The 24,850-nt window shown below is 39.9% G+C and overlaps 1 protein-coding gene across 2 annotated transcripts; it reads right to left on the bottom strand.

Moving 5' to 3' along the window:
- Positions 1 to 903: 903 nt before the first annotated feature.
- Positions 904 to 24,575, bottom strand: ythdf1 (YTH N6-methyladenosine RNA binding protein F1). Of its 2 annotated transcripts, XM_062998944.1 has the most exons (6): positions 24,147 to 24,575; positions 23,148 to 23,172; positions 16,704 to 16,783; positions 13,368 to 14,999; positions 2,659 to 2,703; positions 904 to 2,488 (listed from the first exon to the last, which is right to left on the bottom strand). In XM_062998944.1, exons 1-6 carry the CDS (start codon positions 24,171 to 24,173, stop codon positions 2,462 to 2,464), a joined length of 1,836 nt encoding a protein of 611 aa, XP_062855014.1. In that variant the 5' UTR covers positions 24,174 to 24,575; the 3' UTR covers positions 904 to 2,461. The 2 variants fall into 2 exon arrangements, with proteins under 2 accessions (XP_062855014.1, XP_062855015.1); XM_062998945.1 differs by lacking the exons at positions 16,704 to 16,783; positions 23,148 to 23,172; positions 24,147 to 24,575 and adding an exon at positions 15,167 to 15,301.
- Between the last annotated feature and the right edge of the window lie 275 nt (positions 24,576 to 24,850).

The following is a 24,850-nucleotide window of genomic DNA, read 5'->3' as shown; positions in this document are numbered from 1 at the left end:
CAGTTTTGGCACCAGTCGACCCTTTTTGTGCTAGTGTGGCATCATCATGGAGTCTGGCCATTAAATCTTTGGATTAGGTGATGATCGTATGGTCGGCACTGACAAACTTGTCCCAGACTTCATCACTTTATCCTGTAAGTCTTTTGTTGTAACACAGGGTTAATCTTCATTGTCTTGATAAGACTGATAAGACCACTGGACAAAACATCAGACTTTCTGCCACAGCCAGGCAGGTTTTGCTGCTACACCACAAGTTTGACACTTCCAGACAACAGCATCTCTAGGAATGTTCAAGGTCTTGGAAATAATCTTATACCCATTGCATGCAATGAAATGATCTCCTCTCTTAACTTGTGTGTCAGCTCTTTAGTTTTGACCATGGTTGAAACACACCTTGGAACACTTGAATCTCAATTTTTTTTATACCACATCACATCCATAGCAAATTAAGGGTGGTTACTGATTCCAAATGGTTTAATCATGTAGTAACCCAACTTTAGTTTGTACAAACTAGCTACAGGTTTTTAGATCAGTTGTATTATGTAGGTGAGTAATTGTGACATGGTAGTATTCACAAAATATCCTGCTACTCTAAAATAGAGAATCCATTTCCCTAGTTCATTTGCTGTATCAATCAATGCAGACTCAATTAAAAGCAAAATCTAGCTCAGCAAAAAGGTTTAAAGTTAAAAAATCTTGAGGGGTTGAATATTTCCAAATGCAACTGTAAATAATAATGCAGTTAGAATGAAATTGCAAACATTCAGGTGGTAACTAAACACCATGTATATGTTTTTCCCCTCTTAAATACTGATAGAAGTGTTTCAGCTCAACAGGTCATTTTAAAAGAAAATAAAACCCTATAAAGGACAAATCAGCAAAAACAAGACCTTCAAACACCAGTTACAACATATAGTATTATTTTAATAATGACCATGATCAAATCTAATAACGTGATAGAGACCTTCCATACAATGCATATTCATTTCAGGGGTGACTTAAATGTTCGCCTTGTAATTTTTTTTTTAGTATTTCATATATTCTCATAAATCATTTGTTATATGATTATATAAATCTGAAATCCTCACAGGATAAACTCCCTCTGTTTCATACACAAACACACACGACAGCAAGCAGGTCCTAAAAAATCACGCACAGAAACCATATACTCTTTTTTGTTTCATGTTTTTCTACTTTTAAGAGTAAATCAGTAACATTAATTTTCAGGTTACACATTTGAGGCGTTCTCCATTATTATATGCTCCTACATTAAAGCTTAGCATTATACGCAGAATGAGGGGAGGAAAAGATCAATAAACTGAATCTGTTAAGGAAGGACAAGAAAACAAAAATATACTGAAAGTGATGCATCTAAACTGATTTTTAGAAAGCAGTGAATGCTACATTTTTTGTAAGTCGACTTAAAGAAACTACAACCTCTGCTGGACATTGGTGAAACAGTACAAAGTTAAATGAAGCTCAAAACAATACGCCAAGAACGCAATTCGTAGCACTTGGCTCAGACCCATAACTCAAGACTAATTTTTCCTCTTCAGTTCAGCCAGTGATGTTGACTTCCCTTGGGTTGAGGGTACATGGGACGTCTTTTCCCTGATTATGCTGTTGAGGTATAGTACAGCAATTATTTAACGGTTTGGATGACAGTATAGATTTAAAAAGTTAAGGCTCCAAGCAGGAAACAAAAGGAAAAGCAAAGTATTTTGACCAACATGACTCACCACAAAAGTTAGAAGCTGAGTGTTACATAATTCAAAAATATAGTTTTCTTTAAGAGCAACATTATTAAGCAAGACATTTCACTGTCCCTTATCTGCAGTGGCACAAATACTCCCCAGATCTTCCTCGGTCGACCCTATACGAAGCCCTGCATCCAACAAAAAGGATGCATGTCTTGATTGTACAAAATGAAACTGGCCAAATACAGTGACTGATGATGGGGAGAAGTCCATGCTGCTCTGGGTTAGCCGTCATCATCTTTAACATTTCAGCTTACCAAAAACCAGAATGTAACATCCTCTGAGACACTCACCAACACTTAGCATGGGCTTTTAACACTCACTTACATTTTAACTTATGATTCGTACAGCCAGAGCTGAGTAGGACAAGGTAAACAAAATATACAAAGTAAAAGAAAAAAAGAAAAAAAAGTGCAGAGGGACAAGAAAGATGAAAGAGGACAGAGGTGTTAAAAAACAACAAAAAGACCACAATGCTGTTATTCTGACAGGTGCTAATCAACTTCATCTCCCACTGAACCAAAACCAGAAACAGGAGAGCAGAGCCTTGAGTTTGATGCTGGCCCAAGTCACCAAAATTAAATAAAGAAAACAAAAAGTGTTTCTTTTTAAATTTCTTCTTGTGTCCAGTTTTTAAATGTTATTTTCAAATGGTCAGTCCTAAAACAACCGTTGATCGAGCTATGGGGATAGAGTACAGTCTCCTATTGTTTACTTCGATTTTGGCGGTCCTGGAAAAAGAAGAAAGGATAGAAGGTGGTTAAAGTGATGCAAACATTCAGTTGGAATACTAGAACATGGTTATTGCTGAAAGTGTAGATCCTGCATTTGCAGTGTGATGCATTGTGATGTGACCCCCACATTTTCCCAAATCTACAGTATTTATCCATGAATCACTTACCTGATCCAGGCGTGATCGATTCTGGGATGGAGCAGGTTCATAGTTCTGCCGGTGAAGAAAACAAAGCAATGTAGTTAGCAATTGTCCCTAAATTACAGCTCACCAATTCGTTTTGTAGACATTCTTTAAATATACCAAACAGAAAAAGCACTTAAATGATAAACATAGAACATGGTTCAAAACGTTGTAAATTATAAAAAAGATTTTTGGCTATTCTTTTAAATTGCAGTGCATTAACTAGACCGGGGGAAAGATTGGCTGTGGCAGTAGTCTTCATAGCTATAAAAAAAAAAATGGACAAATGTGCCTGTTACCTGTTAGTATCCAATAAACAAAAGTAATATACAGGGGTTGGACAATGAAACTGAAACACCTGTCATTTTAGTGTGGGAGGTTTCATGGCTAAATTGGACCAGTCTGGTGGCCAATCTTCATTAATTGCACATTGCACCAGTAAGAGCAGAGTGTGAAGGTTCAATTAGCAGGGTAAGAGCACAGTTTTGCTCAAAATATTGCAATGCACACAGCATTATGGGTGACATACCAGAGTTCAAAAGAGGACAAATTGTTGGTGCACGTCTTGCTGGCGCATCTGTGACCAAGACAGCAAGTCTTTGTGATGTATCAAGAGCCACGGTATCCAGGGTAATGTCAGCATACCACCAAGAAGGACAAACCACATCCAACAGGATTAACTGTGGACGCAAGAGGAAGCTGTCTGAAAGGGATGTTCGGGTGCTAACCCGGATTGTATCCAAAAAACATAAAACCACGGCTGCCCAAATCACGGCAGAATTAAATGTGCACCTCAACTCTCCTGTTTCCATCAGAACTGTCCGTCGGGAGCTCCACAGGGTCAATATACACGGCCGGGCTGCTATAGCCAAACCTTTGGTCACTCGTGCCAATGCCAAACGTCGGTTTCAATGGTGCAAGGAGCGCAAATCTTGGGCTGTGGACAATGTGAAACATGTATTGTTCTCTGATGAGTCCACCTTTACTGTTTTCCCCACATCCGGGAGAGTTACGGTGTGGAGAAGCCCCAAAGAAGCGTACCACCCAGACTGTTGCATGCCCAGAGTGAAGCATGGGGGTGGATCAGTGATGGTTTGGGCTGCCATATCATGGCATTCCCTTGGCCCAATACTTGTGCTAGATGGGCGCGTCACTGCCAAGGACTACCGAACCATTCTGGAGGACCATGTGCATCCAATGGCGGTGCCGTGTATCAGGATGACAATGCACCAATACACACAGCAAGACTGGTGAAAGATTGGTTTGATGAACATGAAAGTGAAGTTGAACATCTCCCATGGCCTGCACAGTCACCAGATCTAAATATTATTGAGCCACTTTGGGGTGTTTTGGAGAAGCGAGTCAGGAAACCAGGAAACCTGGCCACTATCCTGCAAGAAGAATGGCTTAAAATCCCTCTGACCACTGTGCAGGACTTGTATATGTCATTTCCAAGACGAATTGACGCTGTATTGGCCGCAAAAGGAGGCCCTACACCATACTAATAAATTATTGTGGTCTAAAACCAGGTGTTTCAGTTATTTTGTCCAACCCCTGTACATCACCACCTGTAATTTAATTCACTTATGACTTTTTGAACCAAGCGTCTGTCAATACAAATACAATTCATATCATTTTTTTAATTGCATGTCTTGTTACTGTGCCACATTGCAGTAACAGTACATATAAAACACATGGTACTTCCTTAAAGTTTGTTTGTTTATTAGGATTTTAATGTCATGTTTTACACTTTGGTTACATTCATGACAGGAACGGTAGCTCATTACACAAGATTCATCATTTCACAAGGTTATATCACACACAGCCATGGACAATTTTGTATCTCCAGTTCACCTCACCTGCATGTCTTTGGACTGTGGGAGGAAACCGGAGCTCCTGGAGGAAACCCACGCGGACACGGGGAGAACATGCAAACACCACACAGAAAGGACCCAGACCGCCCCACCTGGGGATCGAACCCAGGACCTTCTTGCTGTGAGGCGACAGTGCTACCCACTTAGCCACCGTGCCCTACTTCCTTGTAGTAAACAACTGGATACGTTACTTACTCAGTGTTGTATTTTTTTTTTATAAATGAAGCCAAATTCACATGACGAATCTGGTATGCTTTTTTAATTACAGTCTAAATGTGTTCAGCTGGTAGTTTTTCTAAAAAAAGCTCTAAATCATTGCTTTATTTCTCTGAAATGGAAATAAAAAGCATAACGTTGTTTTATTAAGTGAAATTAATAGAACAGCAGCATTTTATTACATCACAGATATAATCTATCTATTCTGCAATACAAGTGATCAAACCCCCAGATGTACAGCTGCACAGTAAAATATGTATGCACAACCAACCCAAAACAGTTATCATATTCTAAACAATTAAATAGCTACACTAGAAAAACAGTCTCTACACCTTTCTGGTAATAATTTGTTTTTTCAAAATAAGCCTAAAAGAATTCCATTAAAACAGTCCATACAGATTACAGTTTGTCATTAATTTCTTCATAAAATCGGTGCAGCTAGGTTATTTAAAATTGTGATTAAAATGCATTATTTAATGTTTTTTTTTTCACACTGTGGCTTCCAAATATCCTGGAACAACAAGATATTTTGAGTGCTATAATTTATTGGTAGAAATATGTGGGTGCTCAGGTGGTGCAGTGGTAAAACACACAAGCCCATCACTGCTAATATCGAGCTCTTAAGTTCTAACATATTACAAGTAAATACAAACAATATACAAACTATATACAGCAAATTGAAAGAATCGTTTAAAACAATTCTCCAAAGATTATTTCAGAGCAAATTCTAAAATTATAATACGCTTTTAAGCATTAAGCACCACACTAACTGATAGAGTTTGGACAGTGTATAGTTGAAGTCCTTCACAAATAAAGTTCACCTGCATGTATAATGGTCAGCTTGAGCCTAGCAGCAGTTTTGTGGCACAGCTATACACTGATGAGCCCAAACATTATAACCACCCGCCTAATATCCTGTCTAACAGCTCTAAACCACTAAACCATGCACAAGGCATCTACAGTATACAGGTCCTGTAGTACATTGTAGCAGATCACCACAGGCAGGTCATTTAACTTCTGTACATAACAAGGCGACCTGTCCTACCCTGGTGCCATCTCTTACCAGGTAAGTAACGTGCATGTGCCAGGCCATCCATATAATCTAGAGAAAGACAGAATTTGTACCACTAAAAAGACCATCCCTAAAAGACTGTTCCAGCATAGGTACAGGAAAGAATTCCCATTTTGGTGGTCCTAACATTCTGATCATCTGTGTAGTGATCCAAGTATATCAAGACAAACAGTACAGCACATTTTTATTGGTGAACACTTTCCTGTAGTTAGACAATATATAGTTAAATCACCAAGCCCTAGTATCAAGACACTGTTTTAAAAGTAAAGTGTGGAAAATATTAGTCATATTTCATAATTATATTTTTTATTTAAGACCTTAAAATATTGAACTGTCTGTTCTAACCCTAATAATTCACTAGATAATTAACAAAAGGCATTTCCTCTAACGGCACACTGTATAGACATCTTAATGCACTGCAGAATACAGCAATTATTTTATCCAGTCTTTATGTGACATCCTGCTCTTTTAAATAGCATTTCAGTAATATGCAAGGTGTACAATATTAATGTCATTCAATGCAATTAAACTGCATAGAGTTAGAGCACCATGTCTGAGGGAGGAAAGGCTGGATGGGGAATTACCACAAGGGATGCCTACAGGAAGGGCCAAGGAATAAAGAGACTAGAGTGATCCTCTGTATGTGGTAAAGTAACGTGTCAGAGGAGACGTGTGCTAGCCTGTAGTCTTTGTACATGTGTCAAGCAACTCGTGGTCACTTTTATGTACAGGGTTAATTTGTAAATCCAATCTGTATAGACAGATACTTTTTATCCTGAGGAAAATTATTGAAGTAAAGTAAATAAAGGGGAAAATGTATACAGTTTTAGTCATGGTCACTTGAGTAGAATCAAAATCCCTAATATATGTAGGTGGGGTTTGTATGTACATGGAAATACCAAAAAAGACAAAAGAACAATGAACATTTCTCTAATTAAAAAAGTGCAAAATCAGTTTCAACTCTTGATATTTAGTTCAATATTTACCACAATATTCATTCCAGTAATTTTACCCCAAGAGCAAAACAGTACAATCTACTGGTACAATACAGTACAGTAACAGTACAGTAGAGCTCTGGGCCATCAATCAAAAGGCTGAAAGTTGGAATCCCAGCTCTGCCATTCAGCCAGTTGGGTCTTTGAGCAATGACCTTAACCCTCTCAGCTCCAGGGGCGCCGTACGATGGCTGACCCTGCGCTCTGACCCCAGCCTCCAAACAAGCTGGTATATGTGGAAAAAGAATTTTGTTGTACTCTACACACACACACACACACACACACACACACACACACACACACACACACATATACACTAGATGCTTGACAGGAATACACTATGGACAGGATACCATTTCATCCCAGCCCTTTAACCATCCTTTTCCCTCAGACACAGCCAATCATGTCTGTGTAGGTGCCCGGATGGCTGATTTGAACCCAGTTCTTAGTGGCCATGGCCTAGCGTAATATATTGCTAAACTTGTTGCTGGGCCCAGTTGGTATCAATGCGATTCAAACCGAGCTAAACCTAACTGGGGGTGGCACGGTGGGTAGTGCTCAGTCAAAAGGGTGGCAGCCAGGGTGCATGTGTGTGTCTGCCCTGTGATGGACTATCAACCTGTCCGGGGTGTACCATTCACTCAGTAAATCAGAACCACCGTGACTTTGAACAGGATAAAGCCATGTAAAACGGACAATGAATAAACGAACGCACTACAAAACTCATACATTTACATGACATTTTTACATTGCATTTAGCAGACGCTTTTATCCAAAGCAACTTACGGTATACAGTCTAAGCAATTAAGAGTTAGGGGCCTTGCTCAAGGGCTCAACAGTGGCAGCCTGGCAGTGCTGGGGTTTGAACCAGCAATCTTCTACTTACTAGTCCAGTACCTTAACCACTAGGCTACAGCTGCCCTGTAGCCTAGCGGTTAAGGTATACATGCCTAAAAAAGAACAGGCACTAAAATGAGACATACAACAATGTTTCATTTTTGTGTCACACAGCAGCTGAATCACTGTGACTGTAGTTCATATTTTCACAAGATTCACTGATGCTGCATCACGTGAACGCGTCTGATTTTGATACACGAGCCACATAACACACACAGACATGAACAGGCAGACATGCCGAGTTCCTGCTATGCTATTTATCATATTTGTTTCATCTCAACCGATTTGGAGCTTAGATAATCTTCTCATCTCTAGTTATGGATGCTGGACAACTTTTTTTTTCCCCACAAAGAAATTAAGTATTACAAAACTTGTTTTGCGAAGTTTCATTTGCAGACTTTCTGCTATGCTATTTATCATAAAAGTTATTGTGCTTGGACGCATCTACTGCATAATACTTCTGTTTGCTGCACTGTTAGTAATTACAGCTGGAACCGTTTCTCTGTTCTGAATATTACTTTGGATTAGATTTTGCATGGTTTGAATTAGGGCTGTGCGATACGACTAAAAAAACTCATATCTCGATATGCTTTTGAGAAGTGGCGATATACGATACAATATAATGTAAACTTAAAGTACAATGACAGGCCACTGCCCGTATTTTAGCTTATTTTATTAATAAGGTATCTTAAAAACTCAGAACATTGTAGTTCTAATAAATTGTGACTAATTAAAGTGTTTATATTTTGTATTATTACAAGTCTGTATTTGTATTAATATTGACAATATTTATATCAAACAAACCAGCAGAATCTCACAATCACATTTCTGCTGTCCCTTTTACTTCAAATAAATGAGCATAAAAAAAAATCCAGTTTAATATTTAATAATGCTTTGCTATCATTGCAGAATGAAAGGGCACGGTAAACAGCAGCATCGTGACTAGGGGTGGGTTTATAAAATCAATTTTTCTATTCGAATCGATCTTTATTTGAACGATCCGATATCGATTCATATAAACGAGAGATCGATCTTTTAAATACGCCCCTTTTTACGGTGCACACGGAAATCTGTTACCCCCTTTAATTTCGCGTGACCAGCCAGTGTTTTTTCATGCAACGAGATCTGACCTGCACATCAGTTTAGCATGGCAGAAGCTCAAGTTATGACCACTACACAACTTTTTGCACTGATTTTCGCTCGGCGACGGGTCGGTGCTGGATTCGGGAGGAACTCGGTGTTCGCTCTGCGATCAAAACTCGGCTCTCTATCAGAATACATCAGCACACGCGAGTTTTACAGTATTTCTGACCTGATCGTTCTCTACAAAACAAAATATTTATTAACCTCCAACTCACTATAGAACAAGTCATGCTGCTCGTGTTGCCAAATCCACTCAGATTCATTGATTTCATCAGCGCGCACACTTTGATCTCTCGCTACTTGTTGATGTGCATGTTTGGACGTGGTATCATTAAACCTTTCATCACTTCTCACGTGTGTTTTCGTGTCAAAACGTAGTTTTGGAGAGCAGAGAAGCTCGCCTGTGATTCCCCCTGGTGATAGATGGTGTAGTGTAAAACCCCCCATCGCCGATCAGTCGTGTAGTGTGAACATTACAGCGACCAGGTGTTAACTAGGTGTACATTACATTTACAATGTTGTAGCGTGTCAGACATATAAAATAATAATAAAAATGAATGTTACTGTTTTGGATTAATTATTTATGTAAACAAAATATATATATAAATAATATTTTTAATAATGAGTGTTCTTTGTACAATTATCACATTCGTTCTCTGAACATCTGTACATATTTAAACAAAACCTGTTAATGTAACTCAAATATGCCTAAATGTGTTGAATCGAAATTGAATCGAAAATTGAATCGAATCGGGACCTTGTGAATCGGAATTGAATCGCTCCAGGAAATTAGTGGCGATACCCAGCCCTAATCGTGACCCAGATAAACCACACAGCAGCATAAAATCATTACCGCTGCTTACCTGAGCTCCTCTTCTTCAAATTAAGACCAAATCTATATGCGTGTGTTAGAGATGCAAACTTGGCCAATTTCTTTTAACTGTTCATTTATTAATTAGGATTTTAACATCATATTTTACACATCTAGGCTACATTCATGACTAGCAGGTAGTTACTGGTTACATGAGATTCATTTTTTAATGTCTTTGGATTGTGACAGGAAACCAGAGCACTCGGGAGGAAACCCACACAGACACGGGGAGAACATGCAAACTCAACACAGAAAGGACCCAGACTGCTCCACCTGGAAATCGAATCCAGGAACTTCTTGCTGTGAGGCGACAGTGCTACCCACCGAGCCACTGTGCCACCATCTTTTAACTGATTAAACAAGCATCTAGCACCCCATCAAGTTTCATATCAACCTGTCACACATGCTTTACTGATTTAAAACTGTAATAAAGCAAACATGGCAGTGATTTAGAACATCAAGATGAACAGAAACACTGAGCGGAACCAGTTCAGTTTTCAGAATGTAGATTTTATACAGTGTCAATAGCAAACAGTTCATTACAATCGCTAACTAAACATGCTAATGAAAGAATAGAAATGCAGTCGCTATATTAAAGCTTTTCCTGACAATATTAGTGTTGGTATTTTATGATAAACCGAGTTTTGCAAAACCCACATTATTTTTGTTATAAAGTTTGTTTGTTTGATTAGGATTTTAACGTCATGTTTTACACCTTGGTTACATTCATGACAGAAACGGTAGTTACTCATTACACAAGGTTCATTAGTTCACAAGGTTATATCAGACACAGTCATGGACAATTTAGTGTCTCCAATTCACCTCACTTGTACGTCTTTGGACTGTGTGAGGAAACCCACACAGACACGGGGAGAACATGCAAACCAGCTGGGGATCGAACCCAGGACCTTCTTGCTGTGAGGCGACAGTGCTACCCACTTAGCCACCGTGCCGTTGTTATAAAGAAATGCAATTCATTATGCAGCATGACTCCATGCGAACACAAACTGGCTTCACCGTTTGTGATTAATATGTAATAGTTCCGCTGTTCGTTTAAGTTGAATAAATGCATTAAAAACTTTTTCCTGTTTGGATTAGAAACACCAAGTGCTGCTGTGCACAGAGCTGGAGGTGGGTATAAGTGAGTTTTAAACAGGAATCGGTGTCAGATTCAGTATCAGCTTAAAATCAGACACTTTTTTGGCCAGATGAAATGTGGAAATCACCTGATTGATGACAGCTATATGAAAATCATTCACTGCACTGAAATGTAAAGTTTCAGTGTGTGTTGAACACAAAACATCTCATTAAATCAGTCAAGTTGCAGAATTTTAGAATAATGTTTAGATTCTGATGTCTCTATCTCTTAATAAATGGGGCTTGGTAAATTGTTAGCTACCTTTACCTGTGTAATTCAGGGTGTTTAAATTTTATTCTTCTGGCTTTTCCTGTGTTTAAGTTTAAGTCACCCGGCATACCTGATTTGGCACAGTTCTTACACCGAATGCCCTCCCTGGCACAACCTGCTTTATTTTTATTTGAGCTTTGGACTGAGAGCGCACTGACAAGCACACCCAAAGGCTACACTGTTCATGTCTGTGTGGACACCCAACTAGCCATACGGGCTACTGTACTTTACCACTGCGGGGGATGGGGTTTTGAAGTTTGACTACATGACGTGTTAGAATAATCCTCTTCCAAAACCTAAATGGTTGGGTATACTAAGCACGTTACTTTTTAAGTGGGCAGTGAGATGCTGTAACCAATTAGACAAACTAAACAACTGTATGCAAATTGGGAATCAATTACTTTCAAACACAGTAATACTTTAAAACTATTAATTTTTTGTATATTAAAAGAAGTTTTGACCAAATGTGTTTGACCTGTAGCAGGTAAAAATAAAGAAGCATTAGATACACTATATGGCCCAAACAATGTGGATGCCCCTTTTAATTACTTACTTCAGGAGGATTCATCAGAATTTCCAATATTTATTTTCCATGAAAGTGGAGGCAGTTATAGTTGTGAAAGTGAGGGGCACTTATTGACCATGGTTTAAGAATACGAGGCCCAACAAGCTCATGTTCAGGTGTCCACATTAGGGATGCAAAAACAGCCCATATTTTTTAAACCAGTGAATGATCGTTAAAAGTCTTATCAAAACATAAAGAACATCCCTGAGGTTCATATCAGTAAAATTGGATGCTTTCATAATCAATAGTTTAATGTAAGACAGTGAACAGAACCATCTTTCTGAATGTGGATTTTAAACAAAGTGGGTAGAAAACAGCTACAAGGTTTAAATAATAGCATTTCTGTAAACAAACAACATTTCCCACAGATCCACAGTGTGATTTTAACATGCATTCCTTCTTTTTACTGATACAAAATAGCTTCAGTTTGGTACTTGAATACATAATAGTACTGTTTACAATCTAATGATAGAAATGCCTAATGTTTTCCTGTTCAGGTTAGAACTGCAGAAAGCTCTGTAAAGAGTTGTAGGGGCTGGTAAGGGTGAGTCGTGAATTAAAATTGCACCTGCGCTCTGTACCGCACTGGCATCTGTAGCTCCGCCATGGATTCAAATGGACCCTCAGCTGTTTGAAATGAATTTCAATTACATTCTACAGTGAGCGGCATTTTACAATGACTGATGTGTCAGTTATCGAACAGTCCTTAACATCCCCAGTCCACACAGTTGTGACAAGTATTTACACACAGTACCTAGTAGGGATGTGACGATACACTCTACCCACGATGCAATACGATTCATGATACTGGGTTCACGATACAATTTTGTCCTGATTTTTTAAACAAAATTAAGTTGCAGACAAATGATGACAAAGTTTCCTTTTATTATTTCTCTCTTTAAAAAAATAAAATAAAATACTGTATTTGTGCTCATCTTTTATTTATCTAAATAATGAATGCCCTTTTATTTCCTAAGGTAGGTACAAACTATGCAAAACAATGCTGCACATTTCCCTTTTTGTGTAAAAAAAAAACTGAAATAAAATTTTAAAACAAATCCCACATTAAATAAATGAATAATACACATAGAAAAATTTGGCTGGAAAATTCAGAACCTGGCAACCCTGTAGTGATGTCAACAAGGCAAGGTGAATAGTGCCAGTGCCCTCTGCTATTTAAAGTGAATATCGATTTGAATCGTTACACATGTGGATCGATTTTTAACTGTCTTGTGGTGCATCGTTACATCCCTAATACCTACAATATTATTATAGACATTTATAAGAATAAGAGAAAGATATTTTAGCTGATATTTTTCTAACATTTCCTGTATAACTGATGTTACATATGTGTTGCACAGTGGAGGTTTAGGTCAGAAGATATTGGTTTGAATAAAACAAACCTGCACAGACAAAGCCTTGCCTAAAATAAGTCCATAATATCAAATACAGAGCCCAGGAGAAAAAATTTTTGGGTAAGCATTAAAAGAGTAAGCTGGTAATTCCTGTAAAACAAATGTAAATACATTTCATTTAAACGAAAATGTGAAATTCTAGAGTTCTTTTTTCAAGAAAAGTAACGTATGCACTCCAACCCCATCATGTTTTTACCAGAAAGAAATAAGCAACACAGAAGGAAACTCAAAGCATTACCTTTCTCACCACCTCCTCTTCTTCCTGGCGTTTCTCATAGTGTGAGAAGTCGTCAAAGATGGACGTGGTGTGCTTATAGGTGGCGATGATCTTTAACACCTGCTTGGCCTTTTCCAGTGGCACTTCCTGTGTGTCGCGAGAGTTGGTCACAGGCTTGTTGTCATTGTTCTCCAGGCGGATGTGGCGCAACTGGCTGTTGGGCACATCCTTGACGAAAAGCCAGTCCACGTCGAATTTGCCCTTCCACTTGTCCTGTGCCCAAACGCCAGCACTGGTTCCGTAGTCCACAGGTGAGCGCATCTCAGCTACGCCACAGAAATGCCCGCTGCCGTTTACGCTAAACAGCAGATAGACGGGGCCCCGGCCGTTAAGAGAGCGGAACGCTGCGTCCAGACGCTTGTTGCCGTGCTCTGTGCTGCACCAGATAGAGTACTTGATAGAACGGTGGATGTCGTCCTCAGAGTAGCTCTTGATGATGAACACGCGTCCATGCTTGAGGTTCCAGTCGAAGTCTTTCGGATTGTAGCTGTGCGATGCACGCAGCTTCTCCAAGAGCGGGTGTGGGTCTCCTGTCCCTATGCTGCAGCTGTTGCCCACCATTCCTCCGCCTCCATTGCCCATACCACTACCACCAGAAAGACCACTGCCATCCACACAACCCCCTCCACCATAACCAGGGTTCCTATTACGGGGTGCTACCCATCGGGTCTGAGGGGGTGGAGCTGGTGAATGATTCTGGTATGGCTGTGGAGGGCCAGGAGGAAGTGGAGCCTGGAGGGCCATGTGCTGAGCTAGTGACTGGGCCGCAGGCATGGGTGCTTGAGGATGAGGGGGCAAGTGACCATGAGAAAGAGAAGGCTGCTGCGGTTGCTGCTGTTGGTGTTGCTGCAGAGGCAATGGTGACTGCACTTTGCACCCCTTGTTGTCCCAGGTCCCAATGTCCATGTTATGTTTAATGGGAGGTGGTGGTGGTGCACCCCCTGCCATTGGCATCCCTGCTTTGCTTTTGATCTTTAACTGTTGCGCTTTGGCAGGCTTACTTGCAATGGCTGCCCACGAGGTGGGTTTAGGGGGTGGCATGCCCACCGGTGTTCCCCCATTGCCAGTGGCTACTGCCCCACTGGCACCAATCACTGAGCCAACAGTCTTGACAGCTGAGCCAGTGCCTGTGACGACATCACCGCCAATCTTTAGGCCCAGCATGCCCTGATCCAGACTGTTCATACCTGGTGCTTTGTTTAGGGTGTCACTGTGGAATCCTGTCTGACCATCAGGTACCAGTGTGCCACCCAGGGAGCTGGGTGGGTAGCTGTAGCTGCCACCATAGGCAGAGCTTTGAGTCTGCTGCCCCTGGGAGCCACTGGTGCCCCAGGCTGAAAAGGCAGGGTTCTCTGGGAAAAAGTTAAAACGGTGGGGATAGATGCTGCTACCCAGCCCCCCTGGCTGTCCAAACACAGTGTCATGCATGAAATGATGGTCTCCATTGCTTAGTGGGGCATAGGGGGCGAGATAAGGGATTGGAGGGTCACCGCCAGTAGACCAGGGAGCCTCGCTAAGGGGGTAAGGAAACCCAATGGATGGCGCATAGTAGCTGGACAAGTAGGGGTCAGTCATGGATTGGTAGCTGTTGTTCTGAAATGCAAAAATGACAGTTTGACTTTGTAGTTACATCAGTATATACAAACAATACAAAAAATATTCAGCCTATAAATGAGTAATAAGATTCTTTTTTTGATGCATTTCCCCCAATTTTCTGTCCAATCTAGTTGTATCCGATTACTTAATCACACTTCCTCTACCTGCTGCTGATCGTCACTCCTGGCTGAGGAGAGCTGTGACACTCTGACACGTGCAGTAGCCGACTCTTCTTTTGGGTTCATGTGGAGATTTGTATCATTATCAATCTCCATTATGCCCTGTCTCTATGCAGGCACCAGCCAGCAGACGTTGTAATTGCAGCAGTCATGAAGGATCCCCTCAGGCAATTACACCAGGGGATGAGCCAATCATGAGTATAGGCACCAAGCCTGCCATAATAGAATGACTTTATTTATCATATATACATGTACAACAAAATTCTTTCTTTGCATATCCCAGCTTGTTTGGAAGCTGGGGTCAGAGTGCAGGGTCAGCCATTGTACGGCACCCCTGGAGCAGACAGAGTTAAGGGCCCTGCTCAAGGCCCCAACAGTGGCTGCATGGCAGAGTAGAGATTCGAACTCTCAACTTTTCAGTTGCTAGCCCAAAGCTCTACCCACTAGGCTACCACTGTAGGATTCTTAACAGTGTTGAATAAAGCTGTTTGATTCTAGTCAGCATATTAATTTTCCTTCACATTATTTGATGAAACTGAAACTAGTTTAGTTTAACTTGTGCCACGTTAACAAATCACTTAATATACACTGATCAGCCATAACATTAAAACCATCAGTATATACAAACAATTACAAATATTCAGCCTATTAATAGTAATAAGATTCTTTCTTGTTTCTACACTCACTGTCCATTTTATCAGCTCCACTTACCATATAGAAGCACTTTGTAGTTCTACAATTACTGACTGTAGTCCATCTGTTTTTCTACATACCTTTTTTAACCTGCTTTCACCCTGTTCTTCAATGGTCAGGACTCTCCCAGGACCCCCACAGAGCAGGTATTATTTGGGTGGTGGATGATTCTCAGCACTGCAGTGACACTGACATGGTGGTAGTGTGTTCGTGTGTGTTGTGCTGGTATAGACACAGCAGTGCTGATAGAGTTTTTAGACACCTCACTATCACTGCTGGACTGAGAACAGTCCATCAACCAAAAACATCCAGCCAACAGCGCCCAGTAGACAGCGTCCTGTGACCACTGATGAAGGTCTAGAAGATGACCAACTCAAACAGCGGCAATAAATGAGCGATCGTCTCTGACAGTCGGTGTCACTGCAGTGCTGAGAATGATCCACCACCCAAATAATACCTGCTCTGTGGTGGTCCTGACCATTGAAGAACAGGGTGAAGGGGGGGCTAACAAAGCATGCAGAGAAACAGATGGACTACAGTCAGTAATTGTAGAACTACAACGTGCTTCTATATGGTAAGTGGAGCTGATAAAATGGACAGTGAGTGTAGAAACAAGGAGGTGGTTTTAATGTTATGGCTGATCAGTGTAGAATTTTGTGTAAAACATTAAGTCGTCTCACACAATGCATTCCTAATGCAAGCTTTTGATGACATGAGAAACACTTTGGGTATTATAAACAAGAACTGTTGGTAATAGAATTTTTTCTAAACAAAATTACTTTATTCACTTTTACACCATGTTTGCTAAACAAACAGGACAAATTCTTACCGGATTAGACTGGCCAGTGAGGTACGGTTCAAAGTCATTGTCATGGACAGTTTCCTTTTGGTGAAGCGAGCCATTTTGCACTAATGGAAAAAAACAAAAACAAAAAAATGTGAGCAATTAAAATTTACGGCCATGGTTACACTAGAATATTCAGCGCTAGTCTAAACAATTTAAGGTCCTGAACTGTCTGCGCAAAAGAACAATGCTCCACTGGAGAACCATTACTAGATTTGTAGTCACATATTTAATGGTAAGTTTCGAAATGTACAACTGTTGTTCATTCGTTTCCACTAATTGCTTTATTTTGTGCAGGGCTGCAGTGCCTCACCGCATATTGTCTATTCCTGTTACAGCATGAATCAAAAGATACACAAAACAGCTATTCCTCAAATAAATCACTGCTAATGGGCCATTCGTAATATCTCTAGTAGTGCATGGGCATGTGCATCCTTTCAGTCTAAGATAGTTTATAGCTGCTCGTATCTGCAGACTAAATGCATTACAACACCTCAACAAATGTTTCATTTACCTAATACATGAAGTTCAAATAACTGAAACCAACAAATAGGGATGTGACACAGTAACGTTTAGTTTCTCTTGTATTTACTGTCTAAAAATTTAATTAATAATAATTGTGCAATTGCCTGATAATGCTCCTTCAGCCTTCTCAATGGTTTGCACATTTATCAGTGGATGAATGATACACCAGTTACTTCCACAGGAACCTGGCTTATTTTATCCTATCTGCACAACAACAGCATTATAGATCATTTTAATAAAAACATTTCTATAGATGTCCCTACTTGAGTAAGTAAATGTGTATCCAATGTCCCCATGAGTAACCCATATGGACACAGAGAGGACCTGCCAACAGTTTTACAAAAACCGGAGGCAGAGATCACCCGATCCCCAACACCCACGCTGCTGTGCAACATTTACTTTACTAGCTATGGAAAATAATTCCAGCTGTCTGCATGTGATGCCTGAAAGTACTACCAATTAGAAATACAGGCAATGTTAAGGTTTTCATCTACTGCTAGGCTTATAAACATTTTAGCTGTTTCTTTATATTGCTGCTCCTCCTTCATAAAAATGTAGTTTTCTCTTTGTTAGGAAAAGAGGAACAAATCATTTATCTTTCTATTTTAGGATTAGCATGACTGGCTGTGTGATGTCTCAATAAATATGGTCGCTTGAACTAAGCAAAGCTTTAGTTGCATTACAGACAGACACACTTACATCCAGCAGTTATAAAGCGTAATACTTTCCATTCATAATTTAAACTGTATTATTTATTGATTTTTCTTAAGTGCTTCATTCTGGGTTAATTTGCGATGGGTCTGGCGCCACACGAAAACACTGGGTGCACTTCATGTTGTCCCATCACTCATTTTCATATATATGCTTTGTGTTGGCCTTTTCAATCTGGACATTTACAGAAAAGATAAAGTCTACACATCCCTGTTACAATGCTAGGTTTTTGAATTGTAAAAATCAGACAGAGATAAACAAAGGAATTTGCAAGGAAGAGTGGGTAAACATTGCCATGTCAAGATGTGTCAAGATGATAGAAACCTACCCAAAAACACTAAATTATGTCTAGGGCTGCTGTGATTGGTCGACATTTAAAATCGATGCATCGTTTTTAAAACTATGTTTATAAATTATTCCTTTTCATTTCTACGTCTCCATTCATATAACCATTCATATGATTTCCCACAGCACTACTTGTTGCGTACTACACAGCAGCACTAGCGCGATGTTGCTCAACTATATTGTTTCATTAAGCTTCTTAATTGCGAGATCTTGGGATACCGTATTTCTTAGCGAGTTCGGTTTAGACCGCATACACGTGAGAAGCAACACACGCCGCGCACTTTTGCTGTGTTGGGCTCGCGATTTTTGCAGTTGCCGCGACGCTCAAAGCGCAGAAAGTTTCTCTTGTGAATGTGCCCTAACACTTACCACTTTGTTTACATCACTTACAATTTGAAGTAAGTTTTGAGTGAATGTGTCGGTTAGAATCTGGGCTCATTCTGTATTTACTGTACGTTGGACTTAATAAAGCGTGCCTACCTCTAAGTATTTTATTTCTGCTATAAGTTTAAGCACTTTGCTTTGTGTACGGAACACCATAAACACATGTTGCACTTTTGTTTAATATGGAGCACTTGAAAATTTTATAATGTGGACATAAACCCTGTGTACATTTAGTTTTGTGTCATATTATTATGCCGTACAGTTTGTTGTTAAAATAAAAGAAGCTTAAATGAGATTCTAAATTAATTTTTTTGGAGGAAAATTAATCTAAAGTTTAGATTAATCAACTAATAAATAAAAATAGTCTATAGGTTACTACTAGGTAAAATAGTCTACAGATTAATCGATAGAAAAATAGTCATTAGTGGCAGCCCTAACGATGTCATGAAATCAAAAGGTTATTCAACAAAGTATTACTTTAGGGGTGTGTATATTTAGGCAACCACAACGTTTCGTAATTACACCATACCTCATAACCCCTGACTAAAAGTAATAAATGAAATATGAGATTTTTCACTTTGAATGACTATTATTTCATTATTAAGTGACTTTAGAATGAATATTTGTCTGTCTCTGAATTGTACTGTATACCTAATATTAGCTTTATGTGAGCCATTTGGTTTTTTTCCCTGTTATTTGTGGCTTTCTATGGTCTTTCCTGAGATGATTATGTAACGTAAACACTGTCAGGCCTCGTTACACCCTTGACATTTTAAGACTCTGAAATGTCATACATGTCATGGATTTAATAATTGATTAAATTAAATTTATTAAACAAACCTCATGTTGCTGACTTAATTATAACCCTTCAGTACATGAATTAAATAGCATCTTGAAGTGTTCTTAAACTTTTTAAAAAAGTATCACCTTTAAGTCATCTTGATCTTGCAGGAAACCCCACACACACACACATGTGCAGTGAGTACTTATTTCAATAAAAGTAGTAAGCCTGTTAAGCATTATGACCCCTTTACTAATATGTAAGTCAAATTATCATTATTTATCTAAATTGTACCATCTTGTACTTATTTTACTTGTACCTACTCTTTACACTAGCAGAGATTTGCACCAAATATCTTTAAGCAGGGGCTTTTTTAAATAAACTGTACTTTAATAAACTTTCCTAATAAACCTCCTAATAACCATGTTAATTAAGGGTTTTTGGTACAGGAAGTTGAGATTTTTATTAGTCATGTATTGCATCTCTGTCCCTGATGGCTTTGCCAGACTTCAGGTGCTTTGGGTAAAAATTCTGACCATGCTATGTACACTGTAAACCACTGTGTTTTTCTTTTTAATCCAGAATGACAGTTAATTGGACAGACAGTCTGCCATGATTTCATTTGTAAGCAGTAAAGACTGTGGTGGAGTAAAGTAGTGGTTCACAAACCAAGAACGCCTTCATGTGGAAACAACAAATACCCATGAACCCCTGAAGATTTTTTGAACACAATTATTTAAACATTTATTACGAATATTAAGCAAATATGCATAATTGTGTTTGTGTGTTGACTGTCTTAATTTGTGTCTGCTCTTTTTTTAACTAAAGGCACCTAATAAATATGGCTTTGTAATGCACTCGAGCACTCATGTTTAGCAGGTGGAAGTTTGTTCACCTACGGCAGATGTTAGCATAATCTTAATTAGAGATGTGCCGATCGGGGTTTTTGGCACCGATTCCGATCTGCGATCTCCTTTCAGGGACATCGGCCGATAGCCGATTGCGATCGGGGGGAGGGGGGGTTGGGGGGGTTTAGCAGTAAATAAAATAAATAAACTTAAAAAGAGCCTCACAGTGAAGATAAACCGGAGCAGCTCGCACGCGCGCGTGTGTGTGTGTGTGTGTGTGCCCTTAGAAGATACGCTTTGTTCACAGTATCGCTATAAGTGATTCATTGATTCATGAGTCGATTCATTTTTCGCCAAGCGTAAGTTTCTCTTCTCAGTTATCTCTCCGTGTTTACTGTTATTAATTAAATGTCGTGGTTTTAAATAAACACCAGCTACTACAGAACTTTCTGTGTGACTCTCTTACATTAAAAAGCTTCATTAAAAAGCTTAATTAAACTGCTATTACCACAGATCTGTAACCGAGTCAGACTCGTTCCGTCTAAGGAGCTAAAAGTTCAGCAGATGATCCTGAACTAACGAATTTGGTAATGAATAAACTTTTGCCTCTGATTGGCTCTGTAACGTCTTCTGTTCTCATCTACATCACAAGTAAGAACCGCTTACGATTTACCAAAGTGAACCAGGAGTTTATATAACGTGCTGATAGAATCGACTCAGATGTGACCGGGTTGAATTATCTTTTTAAAGTAAATATTACAATCAGCAAAATTACATCGTAAGTATGATGCACAAAGTTAATGATGTTATTTTAGGTCACGATGGTTTCTGTACGATGGTTGATGAATGGTGATGTGATGGTTGGCGTCTGGATCAATCCACTGAGCTGTTAACTTAACATGGTCTTTATATATCACACGATCGGATCGGCTACTTTTAGGAGATATCGGCCGATCACCGATAGCATATTTTGATTAAAAATCGGCCGATACCGATTCATAGCCGATCGATCGTCCCATCTCTAATCTTAATGCATTTTGCTTCAGTGTCCTTCATTTATATTGTTTTAAAATTTCCACTTCAATTGACCAGCTGTATAGAAAGATTATAATAAGTGACGATGGTAATGGTATAATAATAATGGTACGATATTTAAGTCCTAAATAATATTTTTTTCCTTAACTTGTTACATTCTTGACAACGTGGGCTGCAACATGTTGCTTAAAACTGGTATGTCCTTAAATGCAGAGTTGCAACATATTGAAGCCACATTTTTGCTATTTGGCAGTATTAGATATTTCTCCATTTGCTAATCTAGCTTTTTAGAATCAGATAACTTTATACTTCAGGATTTACATGTGTGTGTACTGACCAGAGGTACAGATCATGTTTCTGTTGGCCTTTTCCCTTAATGTTTTGCTTTAGGAGGGAAAAATGCAGACCCCCAACATTACATTACAGAGCACCAGGGGGCCCTGGACCACAATTTGAGAATCACTGTAATAATATGACTAATATGTCTGTTTACTTCAAGTCTGCCTCTGTTTTATAATGTGCCCCATACATCCCCTTCTTTGCAATAATAATAATTGATGATTAACTGCTTATGACAATTGGAGAAAAATAGATTTTTACGACCGTGTTGCCGTGTGATTATTAAATGTTATTATTATATTTTTAATATATTTTCTTTATGCATTTTCTCCCCCTTTAATCCCCGATTGCACCATGCTTCCTCTCCACCAATGTCGATCCCTGCTCTGATTGAGGAGAACGAAGCTAACCCACGCCCCCTCCGACTTGTGGGCAGCATGCCGTATGCATCTTATCACCTACACTTTGATGACGTAATTGCACGAGTCACGAGAGAGAGTCCCCATCCGGCTTAGTCCCGCCCATATCTGAACAACAGGCCAATCGTTGTTCATGTGGCCGCTCAGCCTTAGACAACAGGCAGAGCTGAGATTCGATACGATGTATTTACAGAGCACCCACATGAACAACGTTCACATGAGATCCCACATGAGATCCCAGCTCTGGTTCCAGCGTGTGTTTTTACTGCTGCGCCACCTGAGCGGCCAGAAAAAAAACAAAAAATTTTATATCTAAAACGGCCATAAATCAGCAATTTACAAGCGTGAACACCAGACATGAAAGTGAAAATAAACGGTAGTGGTTGTTTGTTTTACTTAGTCTATCACAGGTTAATGAAGGTGTGCTTAAAATGTATTAATTTATTTATTAGGATTTTACCATAATGTTTTACACTTTGGTTACATTCATAACAGAACAAGTAGTTACAGGTTACACATGATTCGTTATTTAAGTTCATTATCAAACACCTCACAGGCAATGTTGTATCTCCAATTCACCTTTTGCATGTCTTTGGACTGTGGGAGGAAATCGGAGCTCCTGGAGGAAACCCACGCAGACATGGGGAGAACATGCAAACTACACAGAAAGGACCGGGACTACTTCTTGCTGTGAGGCGCCAGTGCCACCCACCATGGCGCCAGTGCTTATAATTAAGCAAACACTGGCAAGTTATTACAGTAAAGGCAGCAACGCTGTCCGGCTTCATCTGCTTGACTGCGCGTTTCTAATCAGCACAAGGCCTGCTGTGGAAAATTCAAACCGCTTTCATTACGAGTCATGAAAAAAAACACGGAATTCCCCACCAGGCCAGCGCAACCAGAAGCTTCTTATTTCAAACACCCCCGAGAAACGCAGCGTTTACCTCCACCGTGAGCATCGGCATCGTCTCCCTTCTCTAATAATACTGACCGTGCACTAGTTTATTAGCCCTGACAGCTAGTGTTAGCCGTGCTCGCTTACCTTTAGCATCTTGTCCTTTTGATGTCTTCAGGATGTGGCGGTGGTGAAGATAAGCAGGACAGACGCGGTGAAACAAACAAACATAACGTTTAATGGCTATGCATTAAAAAACAGACGCAAACTGCTAGCTACACTTGCATGCAAAACGCTAATTCAACAAGCTAAAGCTGCCATGCTAACGAGTCTACCTGACGTCACGGTATTCCGTACATCATTTACTAGCAAGATTTTTTTTATTTAATTTTTTTTTTTTGTGTGCTTTTTTTGCTTAGCAAGCTTAGCTAGTCGGTTTAGTTACATAAAAGAGCACTGGAAGCTCGGATATGTTAACTTTCGGTCAGCGAGATAAGAATTAAATGCGGTAATATTACTATTACCTCGCTATATGAAACGCTAGTTATGGTAACAGTAATCCGCACAACTCTGGCTAATCTTTCCCCCAAGATAAACACTCGCCTGCCTGGCTGCTGTTTTACTGCACATATGCACGCTGTGCACTTCAATTAGATTCAGAAAAACGGCTTTCAAACAGTATATCACAAATAAAACACGATAAAGATAAATTAAATAAAGCCACGAGGCAGAACGGAATACTGTGACCTTACGTCAGCGCTGGTTTTAATTAAACAGATATGCGTTCATGTAAGTAATGGAAAACAGCTAGCTATGTTTATAGTAAATGAACTTCTGTCTCCAGTATCTCAGTCGATATTTATCACTCCCAGTCTGGCAACCAAACCGATAGCAACGTGCTAGGTCTAAGCTAAGCTGCTAGTATCATTCTGGCGAACTTTGAAAGCCAGTTCCGCGGATTCGTCCGAGTGAGAAGCGAGCGGTGTGGATTTGCAGGCTGTCTGTCCGCAGTAGCTCTTGGCTAACGCTAGCTGAGGACTGGGAGCGCGTTCCCTGGACGAGCCGAGAGGCCTTACCTGCGCTCTCAGCTATCTAAGCACATAAGCACAGATTCCTCCTGCGAATGTATCGCACAGCAAGGCCTACCTGAGGATCAATACTGGTGGCAGACATAATTCATCAACAGAGCTCCTATAGTCCAGTAAGTGTGCAGTGGATGAGAGTAGCAGTCCGGCTTTTCCTCTGCGCTGTTAGCTACACACACACAGCCCGAGCGCTAGATTTTACACCACAAATCCTCAGCAACTTCCAACGCAAGATTCAACCGTTCCTCGCACTTCGGTAGCCTACAATCCGACTCCGGTTGCTTTCCGAGCTTTTAATAAAGTCCAGATTGGTGATCGGAGTCCAAAGCCGTTCGGCGGCGTTTTCTTTTTGGGATTTTTTCCTCACACTCTCCTGCCTTGAGTTATTGTGCAGTCCTGTTCACTTCCCCCAGCTCCATCCGGGATCTGCGCTCAGCGGACTGACGTCACAGGCCGCCGGCCGGCCACGCGGAGAAAGAGAAGCGAGAGCGCGAGGACAGTTAATTATTTAGTTAATTCATTTTAGGTAAAAGAACCGAATAAAGTATTTACACGAGTTTATCTGGTCGTTCTTGTGTAGAAATTTGTGCATTCGTTTGATTGGGTTGTAAAATAAAGATAAAACGAGGTCTTGTTCCTTCGTTAGTAGGAAGTGACACAGATTCCAGTAGATGGATGGCATTAACAGTAATGCATGCAATGCAGTAATGATGACTTGTCTAATAATACACGCACACATTTGCATTCAGGACACCAACCCCACAA

This window comes from Trichomycterus rosablanca, chromosome 7 (genome assembly GCF_030014385.1).
Source record: "Trichomycterus rosablanca isolate fTriRos1 chromosome 7, fTriRos1.hap1, whole genome shotgun sequence".
NCBI lineage: Eukaryota > Metazoa > Chordata > Actinopteri > Siluriformes > Trichomycteridae > Trichomycterus > Trichomycterus rosablanca.
The sequence above is the reverse complement of the archived record's forward strand: the minus strand, read 5'-3'. Positions and strand labels throughout refer to the sequence as shown.